This window comes from Podarcis bocagei (genome assembly GCF_964188305.1).
Source record: "Podarcis bocagei genome assembly, chromosome: 3".
Taxonomy (NCBI): Eukaryota; Metazoa; Chordata; class Lepidosauria; order Squamata; family Lacertidae; genus Podarcis; species Podarcis bocagei.
In genome coordinates, this window is record NC_138127.1 from 45,623,440 (window position 1) to 45,646,277 (window position 22,838).

The window sequence follows — 22,838 nt, forward strand, 5'->3', positions numbered from 1 at the left end:
CAAAACTCCCTGATTATTGGTACAGTCTTTCCTGGAGAAATTGAACCTAGGACTCTCTGCATGCAGAGTATATGCTCTACTATTGAGTTAAAAAACCACCAGATCCACTATGATGGTGTAGGGAAAGCACATTATGGAGTGGAGAGTGATGAGTTGTATCTGTCAGTTCAGAGGAAAACAGTTTACCTAGATCTGGACCCACCCAAAGAACAATCAGAACAAATAAAGAATTTGTGGGTCGTTCTTGACAAAATTGAACTCTTCAAATTACATTATTTTCTCCCCATACTGCAAGTATACCAACTTTCAAGCCATGCAAAAATTTACTAGAGCTTTTTATATGAAAGGTTTACAGCTATTTTTATTATGCTTTCCATATTCGTTTTAAGTGCCCCATTTCCAGGAAGCCTTATTTTCGGTAAGAAAGTGTGTCTTCGGAAATCACTTTTTAAAAAGAAACATTGTCACTGGAAAGCAAACTTCCAGTTAAACAATATTTGGAACTGAAATAGTAACAGCTTTATTTTTAGGGTTTATTTTTATTAAAAAAGAAAAACATCACTTTCTATATTAGAAAAGATAGTATTGAACAAATGGATGCACTTGGAACCAAGGGAGGGTTGAAGGTATGGAAGGAACTGGTCTAATTTTGATCTAATGTTTCCAGCTTAAGATTTTTACCCAGTTCGTCACTCTCTACACTTGCACAAAGCAATTCTGGGCTAAAATGGCTCCCTGCCGCTCCCTGAACCAGCACTCTATGAATTGCTCTCCTGCCTCTACTGAACACTGACAGCAGAGAAAAGCATGCTTCTCAGCAAACCACCAGCTAGTTGGGCTTTGGAGTTATGTAAGGTCCGTATAGTAAAAGCTATGGTATTCCCAGTAGTGATGTATGGAAGTGAGAGCTGGACCATAAAGAAGGCTGATCGCCGAAGAATTGCTGCTTTTGAATTATGGTGCTGGAGGAGACTCTTGAGAGTCCCATGGACTGCAAGAAGATCAAACCTCTCCATTCTTAAGGAAATCAGCCCTGAGTGCTCACTGGAAGGACAGATCGTGAAGTTGAGGTTCCAATACTTTGTCCACCTCATGAGAAGAGAAGACTCCCTGGAAAAGACCCAGATGTTGGGAAAGATGAAGGGCACAAGGAGAAGGGGATGACAGAGGATGAGATGGTTGGACAGTGTTCTTGAAGCTACCGGCATGAGTTTGACCAAACTGCGGGAGGCAGTGGAAGACAGGAGTGCCTGGTGTGCTCTGGTCCATGGGGTCACGAAGAGTCGGACACGACTAAACAACTAAACAACAACAACAAGCTGAAGGCAGATTGCTTGTCTCCCTTCAGCCTAGGCCAGTGTAGTGTACCCTCCAACATTCCTCAGATGAAAACAGGGACATTTGTCACTCCTCCACCAACTGACTTTTCTCGATTCCCCCATTTTTTTGCTCCCATCCTGTGAGGGTTTGATTAGCTGCTTGTGCGTGAAAACGTGCTCCCTCAGAGTTTGTGCGCCCCCACAAACCTCCGTGTGTGACGGAGCTCCTCAGACATGTCTGCTCTAGTCACTAGTAGAGTCCGACAGTGGCTGTCTGCGGAAGCGTTTCCAGCAAAGAAGTTCCTTAACGGAAACGCGTCTCCTGGACTCACGGCGTGACAGTTTCCTGCGAGGTATGGGTCTCCCTATGGGAGACTCCGATACCTCACCACTGTTCTCGCTGGAAGCCTCCCTGAGCCCTCCCTCCTGCTCGCATTCCCTCAGAGACCCACTCCTCCCCCTGCTGGTCCCTGCTTCAGCAGTTGAGTCTCTTTCATCCTGCCTGAGTCCCTCCACCACCTGATGCTCTGATGGCAGTTCCCTGACATCCACCTCCCCTCCAGGGCCCCCCTCACCCCCTCCCAATTCCTCCCCCCTGGGAGGTGAAGGGCTAAAACCCCGAAACGAATCTTCCTCATCTTCTGACGTCTCGAACAATTCTCTCCATCGATCGTCGTCCTGGCCAGCTGAATCCTCCTCCTCTTCAGAATCTGGGAACCCCTCCAACTCCTCTTCCTCGTCGGTGGTGGCAAAGTATTCCCTTCGGAACCTCGCTACAGGCTGAGGTTTACGTGGGAACCTCTGATGAAAAGTCTCTATTAAAACCTCGTCATTGACATCCTCTGCCCTAACCCAGGTGTTTTCCGACTCCGGTTCCCCTTCCCACATTACCAAATACTCTACTTGATCTCCCTTCCACCTGGAATCGAGGATCTCCGCTACATGGTAGCTGTGTTCCTTCTCCTCCATTGCTGGTCCCCTAGTGACCCTCCCCTCACTGTCTCCTCTATACGGTGACAGCAACGACCTGTGAAAAACTGGGTGCAGCTTCATGTGGTTCGGTAACCGGAGCCTGAAAGCCACTGGATTGACCTGCTGTATGACTTCAAACGGACCCAGCCTTTTGGGTCTTAATTTCTTACAACCTCCTTTGAATGGCAACCCTTGGGTTGACAGCCACACCTGGTCCCCCACCCTGATGCTTTCACCTTCCCTTCTGTTTTTGTCTGCTTGCCTCTTATATTCCTCCTTAGCCCTGTTTAAGTTGAGTTGGAGCTGGCGATGGATCGCTTCCATTTCTTCCACGAACTGTTCCGCAGCTGGAACGCTCCAGTTCTCCCCCTCCCCCCCTGGGAAGGCTCTGGGATGGCACCCGTGATTAGCCAAAAAGGGGCTCATCCCCGTGGACACGTTCTCTGCATTGTTGTAGGCAAATTCTGCCAACGCCAGCTTCTCCACCCAATCATTCTCTCTGTCATTAACATAACACCTCAAATATTGTTGGAGAACCCCATTTGCTCTTTCCGCCTGCCCGTTGGTTTCAGGATGACGGGCCGTCGAGAAATTAACCTCTACATGCAGTAAGCTCATGAGCTTCCTCCAGAACCTGGAAGTAAATTGTTTCCCTCGGTCTGAAACCACCCTCAAGGGGGCGCCATGCAACCTAAACACATTCTCTACAAACAATTTGGCGGTTTCTTCTGCTGTAACCGCATGTGAGCAGGCTATGAAGTGGGCCATTTTAGTTAACAGGTCTACTACAACCATGATGGCTGTTTTCCCTCTAGACCTTGGCAGATCAGTCATGAAATCTATTGCCACTGCTTCCCACGGTCTCTCAGGTGTGGGCAGTGGTTCTAATAAACCAGCCGGCGCCTGCCTCTCCCCCTTGGCTCTTTGGCATTGTTCACACCCTCTCACATACTCCCGCACATCTTCCCTGACCTTGGGCCACCAAAATTCCCTGGTAACCAGCCACATGGTTTTGTGTTGCCCAAAGTGCCCTGCTGTGGGGCTATCGTGCAGCTGCTTGAGTACTTTCTCCCTCAATTCCCCTTCAGGTATATATAACGCTCCCTTATAATACAATGCCCCATTTCTCTCCTCAAAACCACCGGGTTTGTCTTCCTCCCCTCTGAGATCCCTGAGTTTCCCCTGGGCGTATGCATCCTGCACCGTACCCTCTACCAATTCCCTTTGCCCCACCAAAGTCGCCCCACACACCCAGCGGTCCTCTGGAATGATATGGGTTTCTTCGGGTGCTCCCTCCCCCTCCAAATATTCAGGTTTGCGTGAGAGAGCGTCCGCCCTAACATTCTCTGGGCCTGGCACATAACAAATCTCAAAGTTAAATTTGGAGAACTCTTGGGCCCATCTCAACTGCCTTTGGTTGAGCACTCGCGCCGTTCTCCAGTACTCTAGATTTTTATGGTCCGTGCACACTTGCACTTTATGTTGTGCACCAACTAGCAGATGCCTCCATCTCCGGAACGCCTCATGAATAGCAAGCAGTTCTCGGTCGTACACCGTGTAGTTCCTCTCGGATTTGTTCAGCTTCCGCGAGAAGAAGGCACACGGACGCCACTCCGACTCCTCCTTCCCCGGCTGCAGAAGAAGCACCGCCCCTATGGCTCTGTCAGATGCGTCTGTTTCAACCCTTAGCTTCTTCCGTAAATCCACATGCAGAAGTTGTTCTTCAGAGGCGAAGGCCCTTTTCAGTTCCTCAAACGCTCGCTCCGCCTCCGCCGTCCATACAAACTTCTTCTTACTGCTGAGACAGTCAGTGATGGGCGCCGTCAGATGGGCGAAGTTGCGGATGAACTTACGATAAAAGTTTCCAAACCCTAGGAACCTCTGCACATCCTTCTTGGTTTTGGGTGTTTTCCATTCCAGCACTGCCTGTACCTTGCCGGGATCCATGGCCAATCCCTTGTCTGACAGGCGGTACCCCAGGAATTCCACCTCCTTGGTATGGAACCGACACTTCTCCAGTTTGACCCACAGCCTGTTGGCTTGCAGTCTGCTCAACACTTCTCTGACGTCTCTCACATGTTGCTCCTCATTCTCAGAATACACCAACACATCATCTAGAAAGGCAACGCAATTCTTGTAGAGCAAAGGGCCCAGCACGTGGTTCATAAAAGATTGAAAACACGCGGAGCCTGCTTGTAATCCAAATGGCATAACGAGGTATTCAAACGCCCCCAAAGGGGTAAACATGGTGGTTTTCCATTCATCCCCTTTCCTTATGCGTATCAGGTTGTACGCCCCCCTTAGATCCAGCTTTGTGAAAATCTTTCCCTTCCTCACCATGGTCAAAATATCATCAATTCTGGGCATAGGGAACGCCACCGGTTCAGTCACTGCATTCAGCCGCCTAAAATCACATACAAGTCTCGGCTTGTCCGCATTTTTTTTGTCCACAAAGAACACTGGGCTCCCCCCTGCTGCTTTGGACTCTCTGATGAAGCCTCTCTTCAGGTTCTTGTCAATGAACCCTCGCAACTCCTGCATTTCCCTGTCTGACATGGCATACAACTTGCCCACGGGAAGCTGTGCTCCAGGGAGTAAATTGATCTGACAATCAAAGGGTCTGTGAGGTGGTAGTTGGTCAGCTTCCTTCTCGCTGAACACGTCGCTGAGATCTGCATACTGTGGTGGTACCTTCACCTTCCCCATTACTTCAGTCCCTGCTAGGGTGGCTTGGGCCCCTACTGAACCCTTCTCCCCTTTGCAGTGTTCTAGGCAATGTGCTGAACCAAAGGACACCACTCTTTGATGCCAGCCAACCAGCGGATCATGTAGAGCTAGCCAGCTCATTCCCAAAATAATGGGAGCGCCTCCCAGGGTGGCCACATTAAACGCTATCAGTTCTGTGTGCCTTGCCACCCTCATTATCATTGGGACAGTCTGCAAGCGGACTCCTCCTCCCAACAACTCCCTGCCATCAATCGTGGTCACCTGCAGGGGGTTGCTTAAAGGGATGGTCTGTATCTGGTGTTCAGCAGCAAACTCCTTGCTCATAAAATTGCAGGAGCTGCCTGAGTCCAATAGCGCCTTTATTTTTAGGGGATGCCCATTCTGCAGCTCTAGCGACACTTCAATCACTAGAGCAGGTCGAGGAGCTTCTGGCACGGGCACTTTCACTGCTCTTTGGCCTGGCTGCAGTGCCCCAATTGTGGCAACCAGGCGTTGGCTTTTACCTGCTCCGCTCCCCCTTCTTCTCCCCCCTCAACAGCTCCCACCATCCCTTGCCATTCCTTCCTCTGGGGGCAGACTCTGGCAAAGTGGCCTGGCTGTTGGCAGAGATAGCATTTCCGGGGGCCCTTTCCCTCCTTCTTAGCTCCCTCGCTGGTTTTTGAAAATGCGCGCGCGCGCGCTGTTCCGATTTCCATCGGCTCTGCCGGCGGGAAAGCTGGCTCAGGAATGTCTGGAATGCGGAACTCCTTCCAACGTTCCCCTCTCCCTTCCCGCCTCTCCAAGGCTCTTGCCTCCTGCCGCGCTCCTATGGTCAGCGCAGATTTGGTCAGCTGATCCATAGACTCCGCCCTGGGGCTCCGTGCCAGCTCGTCTTTCACCCCCGAAGAAAGACCTTCTTCAAATAGCATTTGAACGGGTGCCGCCGATAAATCCCAACTCAGTCTGTGAATCAGCATGGTAAACTCAGTCCAATATTCACGGACAGATCGACTCCCCTGCTTACAAGCCATTAGCTGTCTGCGCACCACCCCTTCCTCAATATCGCTGGAAAACATGATATCCATTGCACGAAAGAACTTCATTGTGTCCTTTAGTATGTCATTGTGCGTTGCCATTAGGGGTCGAACCCAGTCTCTAGCCCCTTTCTCAAGATGCCCAATTACAAAAGCAACTCGCGATTCCTCATCAGGGAACTCATCGAACTGCACATTAAGGGCATATTGCATCTCTGTCCTAAAAGCATGGTAGTCCTTGGGGTCCCCCCCAAATTTCTGCACCAATCCTGGTACCTTTCTGGGGAATTGAGTGGCTCTCCCCTTCTTGTCTGCATCCTGAGCCCTTCTCTCCTCCAGCCTCGCCGTCTGCAGGGCCAGTTGAACCTCCAACGCTCGGTATCTATCTTCCAAGCTTGGACCAGCTCCAGCCCCTGCTCCTCCGGTTCCGGTTGGTTCGCTCATGATGCCTTCTCTTGCACAGGCAGCGTACAAAGACTGTCGGACTGCTGTGAGGGTTTGATTAGCTGCTTGTGCGTGAAAACGTGCTCCCTCAGAGTTTGTGCGCCCCCACAAACCTCCGTGTGTGACGGAGCTCCTCAGACATGTCTGCTCTAGTCACTAGTAGAGTCCGACAGTGGCTGTCTGCGGAAGCGTTTCCAGCAAAGAAGTTCCTTAACGGAAACGCGTCTCCTGGACTCACGGCGTGACAGTTTCCTGCGAGGTATGGGTCTCCCTATGGGAGACTCCGATACCTCACCACTGTTCTCGCTGGAAGCCTCCCTGAGCCCTCCCTCCTGCTCGCATTCCCTCAGAGACCCACTCCTCCCCCTGCTGGTCCCTGCTTCAGCAGTTGAGTCTCTTTCATCCTGCCTGAGTCCCTCCACCACCTGATGCTCTGATGGCAGTTCCCTGACACATCCCAAGAGCATTTCCTGTCAGAAGAAGGGAGAGTGCCGCCACTGTGGCCAACGGGCACAGCATAGATGCTCTCCACTGTCATAAGAAAACCCTTACATCCCAATTTGATATTATTTTATCCTTTGGTAGAGTTACAAAAAGAAAAGCACCTACAAATAAATTTTAGAAAAGGACAAGATTAGACACGGGCCCACAAAGCATTGCTCTCTGCTCTGCTTTCCCCTTCTTCCCACCCAGAGCTGTCCTGCCCTCTGCCTTCCCCTCAGAGTGAACACGCCATGCAAGGCTGGGCCTTGGCGGTAGCAGCCTCTCCTCCTCCTCAACTGCTGTAAGGCAGTCACTACAAGCTGCCCAAGGGAGGAGGCCGGCAGCAGCGGCCATGGAGAGGACATGGAGAGGCAACAGAATGCTCCCTTGCTGCTGCTGCCATGGCTGCTCAGGACAAATGCCAGCTCATCCTCCCCCCCTCCCCCTGAGCTTGGTGGTGCTGGCACTGGTGGAGGAAATAGGGACATTCCAGGATCAAATCAAAAGCCATAAAAGGCCTGCCTCGGGGATGGCATCTTAAAGGACTGCAGGGAGGGGGTAGGATGAATTGGCTACACGTGCCCTCTAAGCAATTTCCCCAGCAGGCGACTTTCCACCATTTAAAGGTTTGCAAGAGAGAGTAGTGATTGGCCTGGGAGAATATGTACCTTCTGAGTCAAATTATCCCACAATCTCTTTTCCTGACTTTCTATTCACACAAACACACTACAAAGGGGTTTTTTTTTTAATGCTTCACTAGTTGTGCACATATTCCATCTGATTTCCCTTTTCATCAACCTATAGTTTCTTTTAGTTTATAACCCGCCCCCCTGTAAAACTGACTTTGCAAGGAGAAAGGACTGCCACAAAAAATATTGTCACTAACCCCACTAATCTTATGGGTTTCATATCAAAAGACCTAATTGTGCTAAACAGGAAGCAAATATATGTCATTCATATTTTAGCATCATGAGTTCTGCATTCTCTCTCTCATCTGATAAAAATTACTGACTTGCACAAAAGGCAAGCATTTCATGAAATAAACTTCAGTCACAAGAGCAGAAGCCAATTTTAGAACATTTTCATATGGTTAAATATGCTCTGAAGTTGATAAAATGTGAGATACACTTCCCATAAGAACTCCCTTCTCTTAATGTGACAAGCAACTTCTAGGGAGGCTCAAATGGAGATGCCAGCCTATATTTATAAAATACCTGGTCAGGACCAGGAGTGGATATTAGGTGGGGAAAACTCAACTTGATGAGTTTGGAGTAGGTCAGGTGTGGGGATGGTGGATAAATTCAATTCAGTTTGCATTTAAAGCCACATTTATCATATTTTCACTTTCCCAAACAATTTGAGAAATGTACATTTAACCAAATTTTGTGATGCAGTTCTCCAACCAATCACTGTTGACAGAAATGCACATATTAGGTAAAAGTGTGTATAAAAATGAATATATTAATGAAAATAATATACGAAATGTTTTATATTAGGAAAAATTGCTTGCAAAAAAAGAAGAAAAAAGATTGAACATGGGGGGAGCACCAATCACATCTCCCGTACTTGTTTACTGAACATACAAAGATGATTGTGTGAATAACTGGTATAAATCTATTGTTAGCTTTTTCTAGTAGTACCGCAGTTAAGTTTTGGTAGTGCTTCCTTTGCAAGTACATTTTAGAAAGTTTTTTTTTTAAAAAAAATGGCAGTATTTTTCTTATTATTAAATATCTGTAGTGCCAGAAGTAAAAAAAGATATTTATGCATTGCCTTCTTTTACAAATCTGTTCTGTAGCATAAAACTAATGTGATGGTAGCAATGAAGATTTATTGGATGCTTGTTTTCCATCAACATTATAATGGCTGCAGTTATGTTTTGGGAAGCTGCTAATGATCTACCTTGACTTCATCTACTGCAACTGACATGACATCATATGCTTAGCCATGCTGTTCCTCTTTATAATAAAACAACCCAGCTAAAATGAAGGCGCAGCGCTTCACTTATCAGAAGCTTCAGGTTCATTCTTGTGGCTGTTATGATGCCACAAACAGAGTCACTTAATGGATGAAGGGTCAAACATACCAGCTTCCTCATTAGGAAAGGGTGAACGCGTGACTAGAGCCTTAGAACAGATCACATTCTTCCTTTGAAGTTTTTACCTTAGAGTCATCAGATTGTCTCCCTTTATCTCCATCCACTTTATCTTCATTCCAAGGAGAAGGAAACTTGGAAGGAAGGAAACTGTGCTGCTCCAGAGCTGGCATCTCATTGGTTAACTTCTGCTGTGGCTTCTGAACCTGGAGAAAGGGGAACATGACAAAAGGTTGCCGCAACCCTTCTAAAGGATACCTTTTCTCCCAATTCAGCTGTCTTCCAAAATCATGCTTCCTCTTCTTCTGGCCCTCCACCTGCTGCTGAGTTTCTTTCAGTATTCATTCTCTCACCTTTTGTTCCGGGAGGATCTCTGAATCTCTATCAGAACTTGGTACTTCTTGGTTCCCAGGTGTCTCCATCACAGGAAGGAAAGACTAGGTAAAGAGAATGACAACACACCAGATGTTTTTAGAACGTCAACTCTTCAGGGTGTTTTCAGAAGTCATTGGACTCAGGAACAGTGGCAGGCAAGCCGGAAGCACAATGGGAAGTACTTCACTGAGGAGCTGCTGTCCATTGCCGGAGGTGTAAAGCTACATTCATACATCATCTTAGGCACATTTGACTTTCATGATGTCAACATGGTTGCAGGCAGGATGGTTGAAATTGCGCAAATCAAGTCCCAAGCAAGTCTGCAAGCATAGCAGGTCTTTTTGTGCCAGAGCTGCTTGGGGATGCCTGGCACAAAAAGAGCTTTTAAGCTTTCAACCTTGCTTGAAGGGCTAGGCCACCTCAGCATGCTGGGTCTGGTTAGTGATACACATGCTCTCTCAATAGGGAGAACCTTCAATGGGATAAACATTTCAAAATTGTTTACATGTGCAGCATAGACGTGAATAAGCTGTTAAGGATAATATAGTGGTTATTAGAGGACAAACTGAACAGAGATATCCTTCTTGAGGTTCTGCTTTTAGTGCTTCAGTAGAGTGTGATATAAAAGCTTGTTTCGGCAGAGTGTGATATCAAAGCAATGAAGAGCAAACTGTAAACAGGACTCAGCTAGGGAATAAGGAAAGGAATGCATTCAAATCTCAGTGATCTGCTAATGGGTTTTTACTGGATTATTTTGCAAGGCTCCAGAGTAACTCCAGATTTTCAAAACTGTCTCTCAGCCAGCCAGCCAATCTTTGTTATTTTTAGTTAGCTCATTTACAGTTTTCATTTTATTGCTCTAATTTGTGAACAGCTGTGCCATCAAATTTAAATTCCAGTTCTTGTTTTGTTTAAGGTTAAGTAACTTTTTCCTTCCAGCTAGATGTTTTTGAAAAGTTAAAGGAGGCTGGAGAAGGGACAAGATGCCTGTATTTAATTTTATTTTTTAAAAAGACTCAGCATGATAGCTTCTCAGTCAGCGATCTATTTTATTCCAAGTAACTGTTTTGCCATAGACAATGGTGAACAGCACAAAAAATGCAAGATCTTTCTGATTGTATGACTAGAAGGAAGATCATGTTGTTGTTTTTCAGAAGAGTTGGAGGCTTCATGAAGAAACACCAGTGCCTGAACTGTGCACTCTTGTCTCACAATCCATTACTTCCATAATGCATTTCAATAAAGAAGGAAATGGATAAAAGGAGAATGTACACCATGCCATGAATGATCATACTACTGTAGCATCCTGCTTGTGGTTAACGCTTAGCTGGAATGAAATATTCAACGCAGCAACAGAGAAATTAAAATAATAATTTATTTGTCAGACAAATAAATGAGAGGCACAGTGGTATATGGTTACCAAGCTCTGGCCTGGCCTCCTGCCATTATGGCCAGCACTTATATTCCCTTAATCCAGCCCCCTTTGCTCCTCCTGTGGCTGCCTCTGTTCAATCAGCCTGGTTGAAATTTCTATTGGTTGTTTGCTATAACCAATCTTAAAAGATACACCCATATCCTCCTGTCCTTATATGGAACACAAAGAGCTATATATTGTTACATCTATAAATGACAAATAAGTAGTAATATATCTTACATGTGTCTCAACAAGAAATCTTAATTACCAGCTCACCTCTTGCCCTCCTTGCCCTATTGCCTTCTAAAACAAATGGTTAATCTTAAATTTTTATCTTAAACATATGTCAAGGATCTTGAGTTTCACATCAACATTGAAAGATCTCCTTCATTTGAAGGCTTCTAAACAAATGTCTGACAACTAATATATCAGGACTGCTTGGATGGCGTCTCTTGTCTGGCAGGGGGGCTAGACTGGTGGCTGACTTAATTTCAAAATACCACTCTTACAACTATATGAAATAAGAATTTAGCATTTGTTAAATCCTTTGCATAATTACATCTATGCCAATACACTTAATACACAACACAGGTAGCCTCTTAAAAGGAATAAGGTCTTTGTAAAGTAGAAAAGGGAACTCAGTAAAAAAAGCAGTTTCAAAAGAAGCCTCTTCAGTTTAACACTCCCCCCCTTCTCCAGCCAGTTGCTTTCTTTTCCATGTGCTCTTGGCCTTTTGTCCTGTGGCTCAAGTTTAACGGTTTTATTTTACTATTTACCCATTCCTAATTATGTTTGGTCTATGTAACCTTGTTCTTAACCTGTAATTCCCTTTTTACGACTTTGAGAATTGTTTTCTGCTATAAATCAAGGGGGCCCCCTTGTCCAGGAGGATAAACATCTTGCCAAAGTACTTAGGCAGTTGGTCTTCTGCCTGGCATAACATTTGAAAATCTAAGCCCATTTAATTTAGGAACCTGATCAAGATATAAGCCAATATAAGCCTTGATTAAAATGCAGTCTATATTCAGATGCCTCACTACCTCTGACTTAATTTTTTTTTAAACTTGAGTAAGGTTTTAGTTCTTTTTATACAATTACTTAAAGCCAAAAGATCTATGTGTGTTCATGTACCACTAGGCAAAATGGCCTCTCCATTCTGTGACCTGATTCACCACAAGGAAAGGGAACATTTTGGGGGGGTTTGGAGGGCAGAGTGATCTTCAGGGGGGTAGACAAAACATCCCGGAGCTCTTAATGTAGCATCAGGCTGGCAATTGAGGGGCGCTGAGGGAGGAAGACAGCTACTGCAAAAAAAGAAAGAAAACAATGGAAAGTGGGGGGGGGGGGAGGGAGAGAGATACCTGCCATTTCTTGCAAAAATGACCCCCTTGGATCAAGGCAATCTGTAAAATCTAAAATGGTGACTACCGGCCCAGCACGTTCATAAAAAGATCATGCTCCCAACTGCTAAAAATACGTAGGAATCCAGGCAAATTTGCCTCCTTTTTGTTACCAAACACCCCTTCCCTCTAAACAAACAGTTCCAAATGTTCAACCTTCTCCCGTTTCTGGTAGCCTCCCAGGGGCATTGTATGAAAAGAATCTGGCTACCCTGATCTGGCTACTCAGATGTGTGTCACAGCACACTACTATTTCCAGGGTATTTTCAGATACATTTTAAACAGGCCTGGGAAAAGGCTTGCTCTTCATAGCCACCCCAAATGGCTAGAAATTTCACTGCACACAGGGGGTGTAGTGACAATAAAGGTTTTATTATTATTATTATTATTATTATTATTATTATTATTATTATTATTAAAATAGTTTTTTTAAAAGAAAGAGGAAATATAATAATAATAATAATAATAATAATAATAATAATAATAATAATAATAATAATAATAAATTTTATTTATATCCCGCCCTCCCCAGCCGAAGCCGGGCTCAGGGCGGCTAACAACACTAAAATAGTGCAACATTATAAAAACATCATAAGAATTAATTAAAATCAAAATTGATGGCAACCATAAACTAAAGTATTGTAAAGATTGCCAAAGGAGGGAGTCAGGCTGTGCCCTAACCAAAGGCCTGGTGGAACAGCTCTGTCTTGCAGGCCCTGCGGAAAGATGTCAAGTCCTGCAGGGCCCTTGTCTCTTGTGACAGAGCGTTCCACCAGGTTGGAGCCGCAGCCGAAAAAGCCCTGGCTCTAGTTGAGGCCAGCCTAACCTCTCTGTGGCCTGGGACCTTCAAGATGTTTTTATTTGAGGACCGTAAGTTCCTCTGTGTGGCATACCAGGAGAGGCGGTCCTGTAGATACGAGGGTCCTAGGCCGTATAGGGCTTTGAAGGTTAAAACCAGCACCTTAAACCTGATCCTGTACTCCACCGGGAGCCAGTGCAGCTGGTATAGCACCGGATGAATGTGATCCCGCAGCGAAGACCCCGTAAGGAGTCTCGCTGCGGCATTCTGCACCCGCTGGAGTTTCTGGGTCAGTCTGAGGGGCAGCCCCACGTAGAGCGAGTTACAATAATCCAGTCTGGAGGTGACCGTCGCGTGGATCACAGTGGCTAGGTCAGGGCGAGAGAGGTAAGGAGCCAACTGCTTAGCTTGGCGGAGATGAAAAAATGCTGCCTTTGTTATAGCTGCAATCTGCGCCTCCATGGAGAGGGAGGTATCGAAGATTACACCCAAACTCTTAACGGACGGTGCTGGCACTAATTGCACCCCCGCAAGAGATGGGAGTTGCCCCCTCAATCCCATATCGTCCCGTCCCAGCCAGAGGACCTCTGTCTTCGAAGGATTTAACTTCAACCGGCTCCCACGTAACCATCCAGCCACAGCTTCCAAGCATCTGATCAGTGTGTCTGGGGCCAAGTCAGGATGGCCATCCATCAACAGATAGAGTTGGGTGTCATCAGCATACTGATGGCAGCCCAGCCCAAAACTCCGGACAAGCTGGGTGAGGGGGCGCATAAAGATGTTAAAAAGCATCGGGGAGAGTATCGCACCCTGGGGCACTCCACACACCAAGGAGTGGCGGGATGACAGTTCCCCCCCAAGCGCAACCCTCTGGCAGTTCTTGGACCACTTTATAAAATTGTAAGTACCGTACTTTTCTGAAAGTTTCCAAAAGTCCACACAGAGGTTGAAAATGGGACAGGACCAACTTTGAAATATTCACAGACTCAATTTCAGTGGGACTTACTAACTTAGTTTCGGTCCATTCCAGTGTAAATAATTTCTTGATAACAGTGCAAACTGAACTGAGTAAAAGTCTGCATTACCGGACAGTTCTTATCAAAATTCTCGCGCTGAGGAGGATTTGAAGCATTTGGTGCATTTGAAGGGTTCTGTCTACTGCTGCCTTCTGATAGTCTCATCCGTTGTAGGGAAGAACTATCTGATGCCATCTGCTTTAAAAAAATTCCAAAGAATTAAAAAATGTTTTTCATATAAAGCAGTCCACAAAGCACTTCTTTGCTTTCTAGGTTACCTGTTTAAAAAAACAGAACCACTGACAATCTCTCACTTTAACTTATATTGATCAAGGTTCTGTCCCCTTGAAGATGGTTGTTAAGACTTAATTTCAGTTAATAATGTCTGGGAATATATAACAAATAAGAAAAAATGAACTACTTGCAGAAGCTGAAAATAAATATTTCTTTCTACATTTCCCCCAGAGATGGAGGACTTGGGCATTCTAGAATGTGGGAAGCACCGTACATGCTGCCCTTGGATGTCAAAACATTAAACATTTTGGGTTGTATCAGAAAGCAAAGGAAGCAGGAAGTGTATGGGTCTCTTGGTCCCCGATCCCTGTGCTTTTCAGAATGTTTGAAGGCACTCTGTTATCTACAGAACATGAGCAAGTGTCAAGCCAGTTCAACCAAATTAATCTTTAGTATATAGTTGAAACATAGTGGATAAGGTCTCCAGTTATATTAGGCTGAAAAATTTTCCACCGTATGTGGAAAGAAATGTTGCACACAGATCTACTAAAGTGAACAAACAAATTCTTCCATATGCAATACATTACTGAACAGGTAATTTTAGCATCCAGCCCTATGATCACAATGAGCAAACACCATCCAAAATCTGTGTACCATTAAGGGAGTTAAGACTTAGAAGTGTTTCACTCATACCATCACTGGCCTAATTTTCATTTCACAGAGAGACATTATGAAATCTTAAAGCTGGTTGTAGGATTAACATACTGGGAAAATTCAAAAACATAACCATAATTAAAATACATTGCAAGCTTTTCCCCTCAGTACTCATCTTAACTACTTGATAAGCATATATGACATTCTATAGAAACCTCAAATCCCTGGTTGGTTTCAGGTTTTTTGTTTCAATGTGGGAGATTTAAGCTAGTCAACTTGAATACAGAATAGGAAAAAAAAAGTCTGGAGCTGTTTTAGAACATAACTTTTTCTGGAAATTCCCCTTTTCTCTCTAGGCATTTATCAAAGCAGGAAATATCACAGGCACATACACCATACTTTGAGATTTCCAGGATCATTAAAAGTAACTATAGAATCTTTTGATAATTAAGAGCTTGGTTTGTGTTTAAAATAATTTGGTTCATGTTGGGGCAAATGAATGGTCTTCAACTGCAAACAGATACTTTGGTGTAAACATATGGTATCCTTTTAAGGAATGCATTTGACATTGAATTAAAAAAGCAACACACTCTAGGGTACTAGTGAAACCGTATTCTCCTGTGATGTTTCCTGCTTCACTTAAAGCCTGGAGAATTAAGAAGCCATTATAAGAAAATTAATATTTTCCTTTAATCGCTGTTGTGCCAAGAATATGTTTGAATGACATGAGCATTTATAATGCCAGCATTCTGAATGACACGTGTTGTGTACAGATCTTAAAATAAGGCAAAACTACCACTAAGACCTGATTTGGTCCTACATAGTCAAGACATATGTACTCTTGGAAACCACATAATTTCAATAAGAGAGTTAATCAGTTCCTTGTGCAAGTCCTCTTTGTGAGAAAGCACAGCTGATTTTCAAACCATTAACCAAATTCACTGCACCATACCCTAAAAGCACATTTAAAGCATGCTGCTTTTCCCAAAGAATCCTGTGAGCTGTAGTTTACCCTACACAGAGCTACAGCACTTCGTGTATTGTCTTCTGCTGTTTATGTAAGAACTCACTTAAGAGATAATGATAAATTAAACTTCATTATTGATAATGCCTGGGAGCATGGACAAATTAGAAATTAAATCTTCCAGCCAGGTCACACCTTTCCAGGTACTGATGTCCTGGGTCATAGCTCATTTTTTTTAAGGAGCCATGTGTCAGATATTTAGTTGAAAATGCATAATTACACCCATAACTACAGTTCCCAGAATTCTTTGGAGAAAGCCATATGCTTTCAATGTATGATGTGGGTGTTAAATTAGTCAACTTCAGGATGGGATTAAGTCAGGCAGAAAATTTTAAGAAATTGGAATGGAGTGACACTAATAAACATAATTGACTGTCAAGTTAGAAGATTTTAATGCTAAATTCAAGTTTTGTTTCTTAGTGCAATTTGACCTATGAAGTCATCTTCAATAATGTTATACTATGTTGGAACAGGAACAAAAAACAAATGAACTGCTCTTCATCAGGCCAAAAGATAACAGTATTTGACAAAATTCCTTTCACTTCATGCCAATTACCACCCAAGTGTCTGAGGGTCAGTTTGGTGAAGTGTTTCTTTCTTTCCATGAAGATAATATATGGTACATGGATGTAGTAAATTCAGATAAACAACTGAGCAATAGAAACAAACACACTGTCATATTTTGAGAAAGGATCGACATGAATCAAGGACAAAGGCTTTATATGTTAAACACTCTATTGTGCCTGTTTCCAAAATGCTGCTAACTCTTCACCTGTCGACCTATAGCCCATGTTATTGTACAAGGAGGTCTGTACCATTTATGAATACTGTAGCCCCAGGTGAGGGCTGTTTAAATGGCCAGGAAGTGGAACTGAGGGAAGCCTTCCCAATCCATCAGTTCCACCCCCTGGCCCAGGCAATGTCCAGGCCTGCATCCCCATTGGCCAATGTAGGCCAGGATTTGGTTCCTGATAGGCTGAACGGGCTTACGCCCACACCACCCATCAGGAAGGGGCACTGAAGCTAAGACTCCCTTGTCGGGGTCCCCAGTGGAGTCTCTGCTGTCCTGCAACACCAGAAGGGTGAGCGGACTTATTGTACAAGGAGGTCTGTACAATTTAGTGAATACTGTAGCATCGGATTAGAGAGATGAGCAGATATTTTTGTATTTAGTTTTCCATTATGAGCACCAGGAAGAATGCATACACCTGAGTTGCAATTCTTTCATTCTTATAGCCAGACATTCATGGGTGAACATTTGGAAAGGGCTGTGGTGCAGTGGAAAAATCTCTGTTTTGCATGCAGAGGGTCCAAGGTTCAATCCCAGGCATCTCCTGGTACAGCTGGGAGTGCTTCCTGTCTGAAACCCTGGAGAGCCCCTGCCAGTCAGTGTAGAAAATATAGACCAATGGTCTGACTCAGTGTAAGGCAGCTCCCTGAGTTTGGGGATAAACATGTAAAATGGAAATTGGCGGTCATTTTCACCAAGAGATTCAACACATTCAAATAGCACAAGGTGCAGTCTCTCCTAAACAGTATCACTTCAGTCTAGGGGTGGATCATATGTTGAATGTCCCTCCATTATTTAAAGTTTCCCTCTAGGAGAAAAATATGATATCCAGAGTGTGATGCAGACATTCTGCTCACTTGTAAAGCCTGCACATGAGCAGGGAGAGTGGAGAGCAGCACACTGAGCTGAATATCCCATTGCCCACCAAGTCCTGGAGGAAAATCTCCAGTAGCATGAAGAGCTTTCACCAGTACTGGAGGTTCCCCACTTCAGGCTGTCACCCTCTATGAGTTGGAAGGAATAGAGGACAAAGCTTAGCGCATTTGTGCCCGTTCTTCCCGCTTGTGTGCAAGATTTACACTTGAGCAGAATAGCTACATAGGGCTATAGAATAGCTACATAGAGAGTATTTTTACATGACGAAGCATTCTAATATGAAGTTCCAAACTTCAACCTTAAGTGGTACAGTCCAGATGGACCACACCATATGTGATTTCTGCATATCAGTGCTCACACCGTTGCTTGGGAATGTGGAAGACAGGTACCGGGCAGCCATTTGGTACTGTAGAGTTATTCTCAGGATATGGCTGTCATTGGAATATCTACTTCTCACATATTTAGCTCTATGGGACAAAAGCAGCCAAGAAAACACAATTTAATCCCAAAGCTGTTCATGAAAAAAATGCCATGAACCACTGACGTTCTTTTTGCTCTTTAATTTAAGAAATTGAGAATTTTTTTAAAAAAAATGTCTGAAAGTATTTTTTAAAAAGTATGCCTCCTTCAACCCTATGCCAAGTCTTTGCCTAACATAATATAAAGGTCTGGTTTATAAATTAACTGCAAGACAGAGTTTATAATGGAAATAGCTATTGACCCTTGGCTGCGGCAGTGCATTTTCTGTGGCAATATTAAGTTACAACCCTGTTCCCTGGGCACAGCCTAGTGAGTTATATAACAGTGGCCATTGCAGGATTGCTCAACTTCCTTTACCTAACCCTAATTGCATGCTGGACATAAAAAAAAAACCCTCTTCTATGACACGTTCAGCAGAGACACTGCTGACGCCACCAACCTCATCCACTGTTGCCTTTTAAGATGCTCCAATGAGATGCAGCATGCAGGTGCCACCCACCTTAAAAGGATATTTTGTTTTCCTGTCTCTCCTTTCCAAAGTGAAAAGCGGTTTCTGACTAAAATGAACTAGTACAGTAAAATATTTGAACTAATAGGAAAAGGCAAAGCTACATGTACAGGGCATACTGTACTTGGGATTTTGGCTTAAATGTGAGACAGCTACCCAGACGAAGGAGGGAAAGAAATAACACCTACATTAAAAACAAAAAGCCTCCTTGTAAGCTCTTTTTAACAGCACAAGCATCCTAGAAACAATTAAGTACCTCGAGTTAAGTACTTAATTCATTCCGGAGGTCCATTCTTAACCTGAAACTGTTCTTAACCTGAAGCACCACTTTAGCTAATGGGGCCTCCTGCTGCTGCTGCGCCGCCATAGCACGATTTCTGTTCTCATCCTGAAGCAAAGTTCTTAACCTGAGGTACTATTTCTGGGTTAGCGGAGTCTGTAACCTGACGCGTATGTAACCTGAGGTACCACTGTACATCAAATGTTGTCTGGGTTTTGTATACCATCCAATCAACTACATTAGCAGCATTGTAGCAAGTCTCTCCTGTGAGAGGCTAAAAAAAGACAGCGAAGCCATGGGGTTGAACGAAGTCGGCTGCTGGTTAGCTTTTCCTCCTCCACAACTGTCTTCTCAGCAGCCATTCCAGTAGGTGACTAGAATATCAATTCTGTAACTTTTCTGTAACTTTTGTTTTCCTCTTCCCATGCCATTCATTTTTCCTTTCTGTTTCATGTCTATTACATTGTGAGTCAAGGATCCAGAACTGTTTTGTTGTTGTTGGGCTTTTTTAAAAAAAGCTCTAACCAGCACATAGAAAATTCTATGTGCCTTATAAAATAGCTATAATAATAAGAAGCATAATGTTGGGATTTTTTGGGTTGCAGGTGGGGCGGGGGAATATTTGTAGGTGCTTCCAATCCACTTCTCACTTACAATTGTTGAAATGAAAGAAACATCTGAAATAAGTTAACACTGTGCCAACCTCCCCTCTGCTTCACCCTTCTCCCTCCTGCTACACAATAGCAATCCACCTGTTGGAAATCTAGCACAGTGGATCCAGTTCCCTTGGTGTTTTTGGTTAATCTGACTATGCACAGGGATGGATCTACTCTTGATGGGGTTACACTTCCCTTGAAGGAGAAGGCTCGTAGCTTGAGAGTACTCCTGGATACTTTGCTGTCACTCGAGGCTCAGGTGGCCTCACTGGCTTGGAGTGCCTTCCATCCAGCTACGCCCCTATCTGGACAGGGATAGCCTAACTACTGTTGTCTATGCTCTGGTAACCTCAAGGTTAGATTAGTGCAATGCGTTCTACATAGGGCTGCCTCTGAGGATGGTTCGGAAACTTCAGCTAGTGCAGAATTCAGCAGCCAGGTTGCTCACAGTTTGAGCCTAATACACCGATCCAGGTCCGACTGCACTGGCTACCAATTGGTTTCCAGGCCTAATACAAAGTGCTGGTTTTGACCCATAAAGCCTTAAACAGCTCAGGACCACAATACCTCAAGGACCGCCTCTTTCCATATGAACCTACCCTGAGATCATCTTCTGAGGCCCTCCTTCATGTGCCTCCTCCTTGAAAGGTCCAGAGGGTGGCAACACAAGAACAGGGCCTTCTCTGCAGTGGCTCCCTGTCTGTGGAATGCTCTCCCCAGGGATGTTCACCTGGCGCCTTCATTATACACCTTTAGGCGCCAGGCAAAATGTTCCTTTTTAACCAGGCCTTGGTTGATCCTATGCCCTTTTAAAATGTGTTGGGGGGTGCTATTGGGTTGTTGTTTTTATTTTTATTAGGTATTTTGTGATTTTATATCTTGATTTTATTTTGTGAACTGCCCTGAGACCCCCGGGTATAGGGCGGTATATAAATTCAATAAATAATAATAACAATATTGTGAAATTAATGAAGCTTCAGCTGAAGGGGTCCCAGAAGTTCACATTACTCTAAAAAATTGGGTCTAGTAGACCTTATTTGAGTCACACACCTCAAATTATTATTATTTTTGTATATATTTCAACAATCCCAAAGTTTGAGAGTCAGTAGCACAGATGTAAAGGTGGAGTGTTATGGTAGAGTAATTTTAATCACTTAATGTTTTTTCCTCTAGGAAAGGCCAACGTTATCTGGTGTTTACCCAGTACCATTACTTCACAGTTGAGATATCTTTTATCGAGTACACAGAGTGACCCAATTTCCTAGGGATCAGAAGTCAGTTAATAGCCAATTTGCAGGCATCTGCCTCATGCAAAACAGCCTGTTTATTATATATATATAAAGTTTCTGTGGCTAGCAAACATGACTAGTTTAGAAACTGCTTCTATATCAGTTCTTCAAGTCAATGACGCACTCCTGTAGGGAGGAGAAGGTTTTCTAATTTGCAAGCCGTGCCTTTCTCTACAAACCTGCCAAATAGCTCAAGTGTGTAATTGTACTTTCTTTTCTCTCTAAAAAAAAATCCCTCCTTAAGAAAACAAAATAGCTTTTCTTAAGTTTGGTTTCGGCTTTCAATGACTCACAAGTTGCTCCTTATTGGGGCCCTCTTGTTTATATGCAGAGCATTTAGGACACGTACTGAAATGTTATCCCGACAGAAAGCTCAATAGCTCTAAAACCCCAGAGCCCCCAGTGCAGAGGAACAACTAGCACTCTGTGCCAACTTTACAAGAACAGCCTAGAATAGTGCTGAGAAGCTGCCCAGCCAAACTCCTTGTTTTTGGAGGATGCTTACCAGCTCAGTTTTGCTATCTACCATGCATGCTCAAAAATACCTCAGTTTGTCCTGCGGAACTAATAGTAGCTAAGGTGCAGTCAAATGGCCTGAACATGATTCAGCTCCTCAAAACTCTTTTAGAAAAGTAGTATAGAATAGAATGGGAATTTGGTTATATATGGTTTTGACTGGTGGGGTGGAGTGGAGTCATACATTTCCCCCAGTAACCAGCCGCCACTGGAAAATCCAAAGGTTCTGCTCTGGAAAAGTGAAAATATGCACTGGGCTGGGCCTGGGAAGGACCCAAATGTGTAAACAAATCCAAGCCCAGCCCCATCTCTGCAATGGGGTCTTAGGAAGGAAGGAAAGGGATTTATCCAAATTTTTAAGAAGGTGCCATGGATGGGGTGCAGAAAAGAGAAGAGCCCACTGGACTTTCTCTGTTGCACTTCAAAGAGTCTCATAGCATGAGGAAGGAGATAAAGGAGATGTGTAGACTGCGTAAAAGCTGCTGCCACCATTGCTTCTGCCCAGCCCTCAGTGTGAGTGTTCTTAAATGAATTTGTTCGCTCCTGCACACCTGGTTTGGTGGGAAGGCATCTAGTGGTGGTGCTCTAGGGAAGGGAGAGACTCAGCTCCCTTGCACAGTGGTTGCCTGGGATCACGTTGCCCATCATCCAGGGGACATTGTGTGTTGGGTAATCTTACCCTAGGAGCCCATTTCTCAGGAGCTGAATCGCTCTCATTCTAGAGCAGCAGCAGCATACACCTTCCTGCACCACTTAATGCATCAGGTTAGCAAGGAGTGTGCCTAGTCGCTCGTAGTGCTGTGGTGAGGCAGGGTGGGGCCCTGGGTGGTGGCCCCCTGTGAGCTCCTGGGCCTTTGGTCTGGCCCGATCTGGCCTGCCTAAGAGGGCCAACACAAAAGCGGTGTTAGCCTCCTGGGATGTGAGCACCATTGAGGGGGAAGGACAAGGAGAAGAAGCCTTTATTTTACATGTCACAATATTTATCAAATTCACCATCTCTTGACCTTAGTACTTTAGCAGTGTTGTTTTCTGTCAGATGACATTTGGTGCCTATGAATCAGCATAAAAAGTGGAACAAAAAGTGAACATTGAGCAGTCTAACAGATCTACTTCTATACTATTTAACAGCATTTGAATATAGTTTAATCGCCAATTGCCATGTGTGGGTGGGGAGTAGAGAGATTTAGCTTTTTCTGGATAATTTTGGTTAGGAGCAGCTTTCAGATTCTCCACCTCTGATAACTCACATAAACACTTCAGAGTTGAGATGATGCAGAAGAAATGAGTCCTTCAATAGTTAACGTTGTCTTGCCTATTCTCAAGATTAGCTCAAGGGATTTAGTTAACAGAAAAGTCAATTCACAAGAAGAAACACAAACTGCAACAATGAAGTGCCTGTCTCCACCTGGTGTCCATTATTCTACATTAACTAAGCAGTCCAAGTAAATATATGAACATATTTCCTGAGTACCAT

The 22,838-nt window shown here is 44.4% G+C and overlaps 1 protein-coding gene across 1 annotated transcript in view; it reads right to left on the reverse strand.

Moving 5' to 3' along the window:
- Nucleotides 1–22,838, reverse strand: part of LOC308583308 (uncharacterized protein) — a gene marked incomplete at its 5' end in the record, with an annotated part of 116,051 nt that overhangs the window by 78,141 nt on the left and 15,072 nt on the right. The window contains 3 exons of the mRNA XM_081187120.1: nt 9,122–9,259; nt 9,407–9,490; nt 14,127–14,252. Coding sequence (XP_081043246.1) covers nt 9,122–9,259; nt 9,407–9,490; nt 14,127–14,252 — 348 coding nt within the window. The remainder of the gene's footprint in view (nt 1–9,121; nt 9,260–9,406; nt 9,491–14,126; nt 14,253–22,838) is intronic.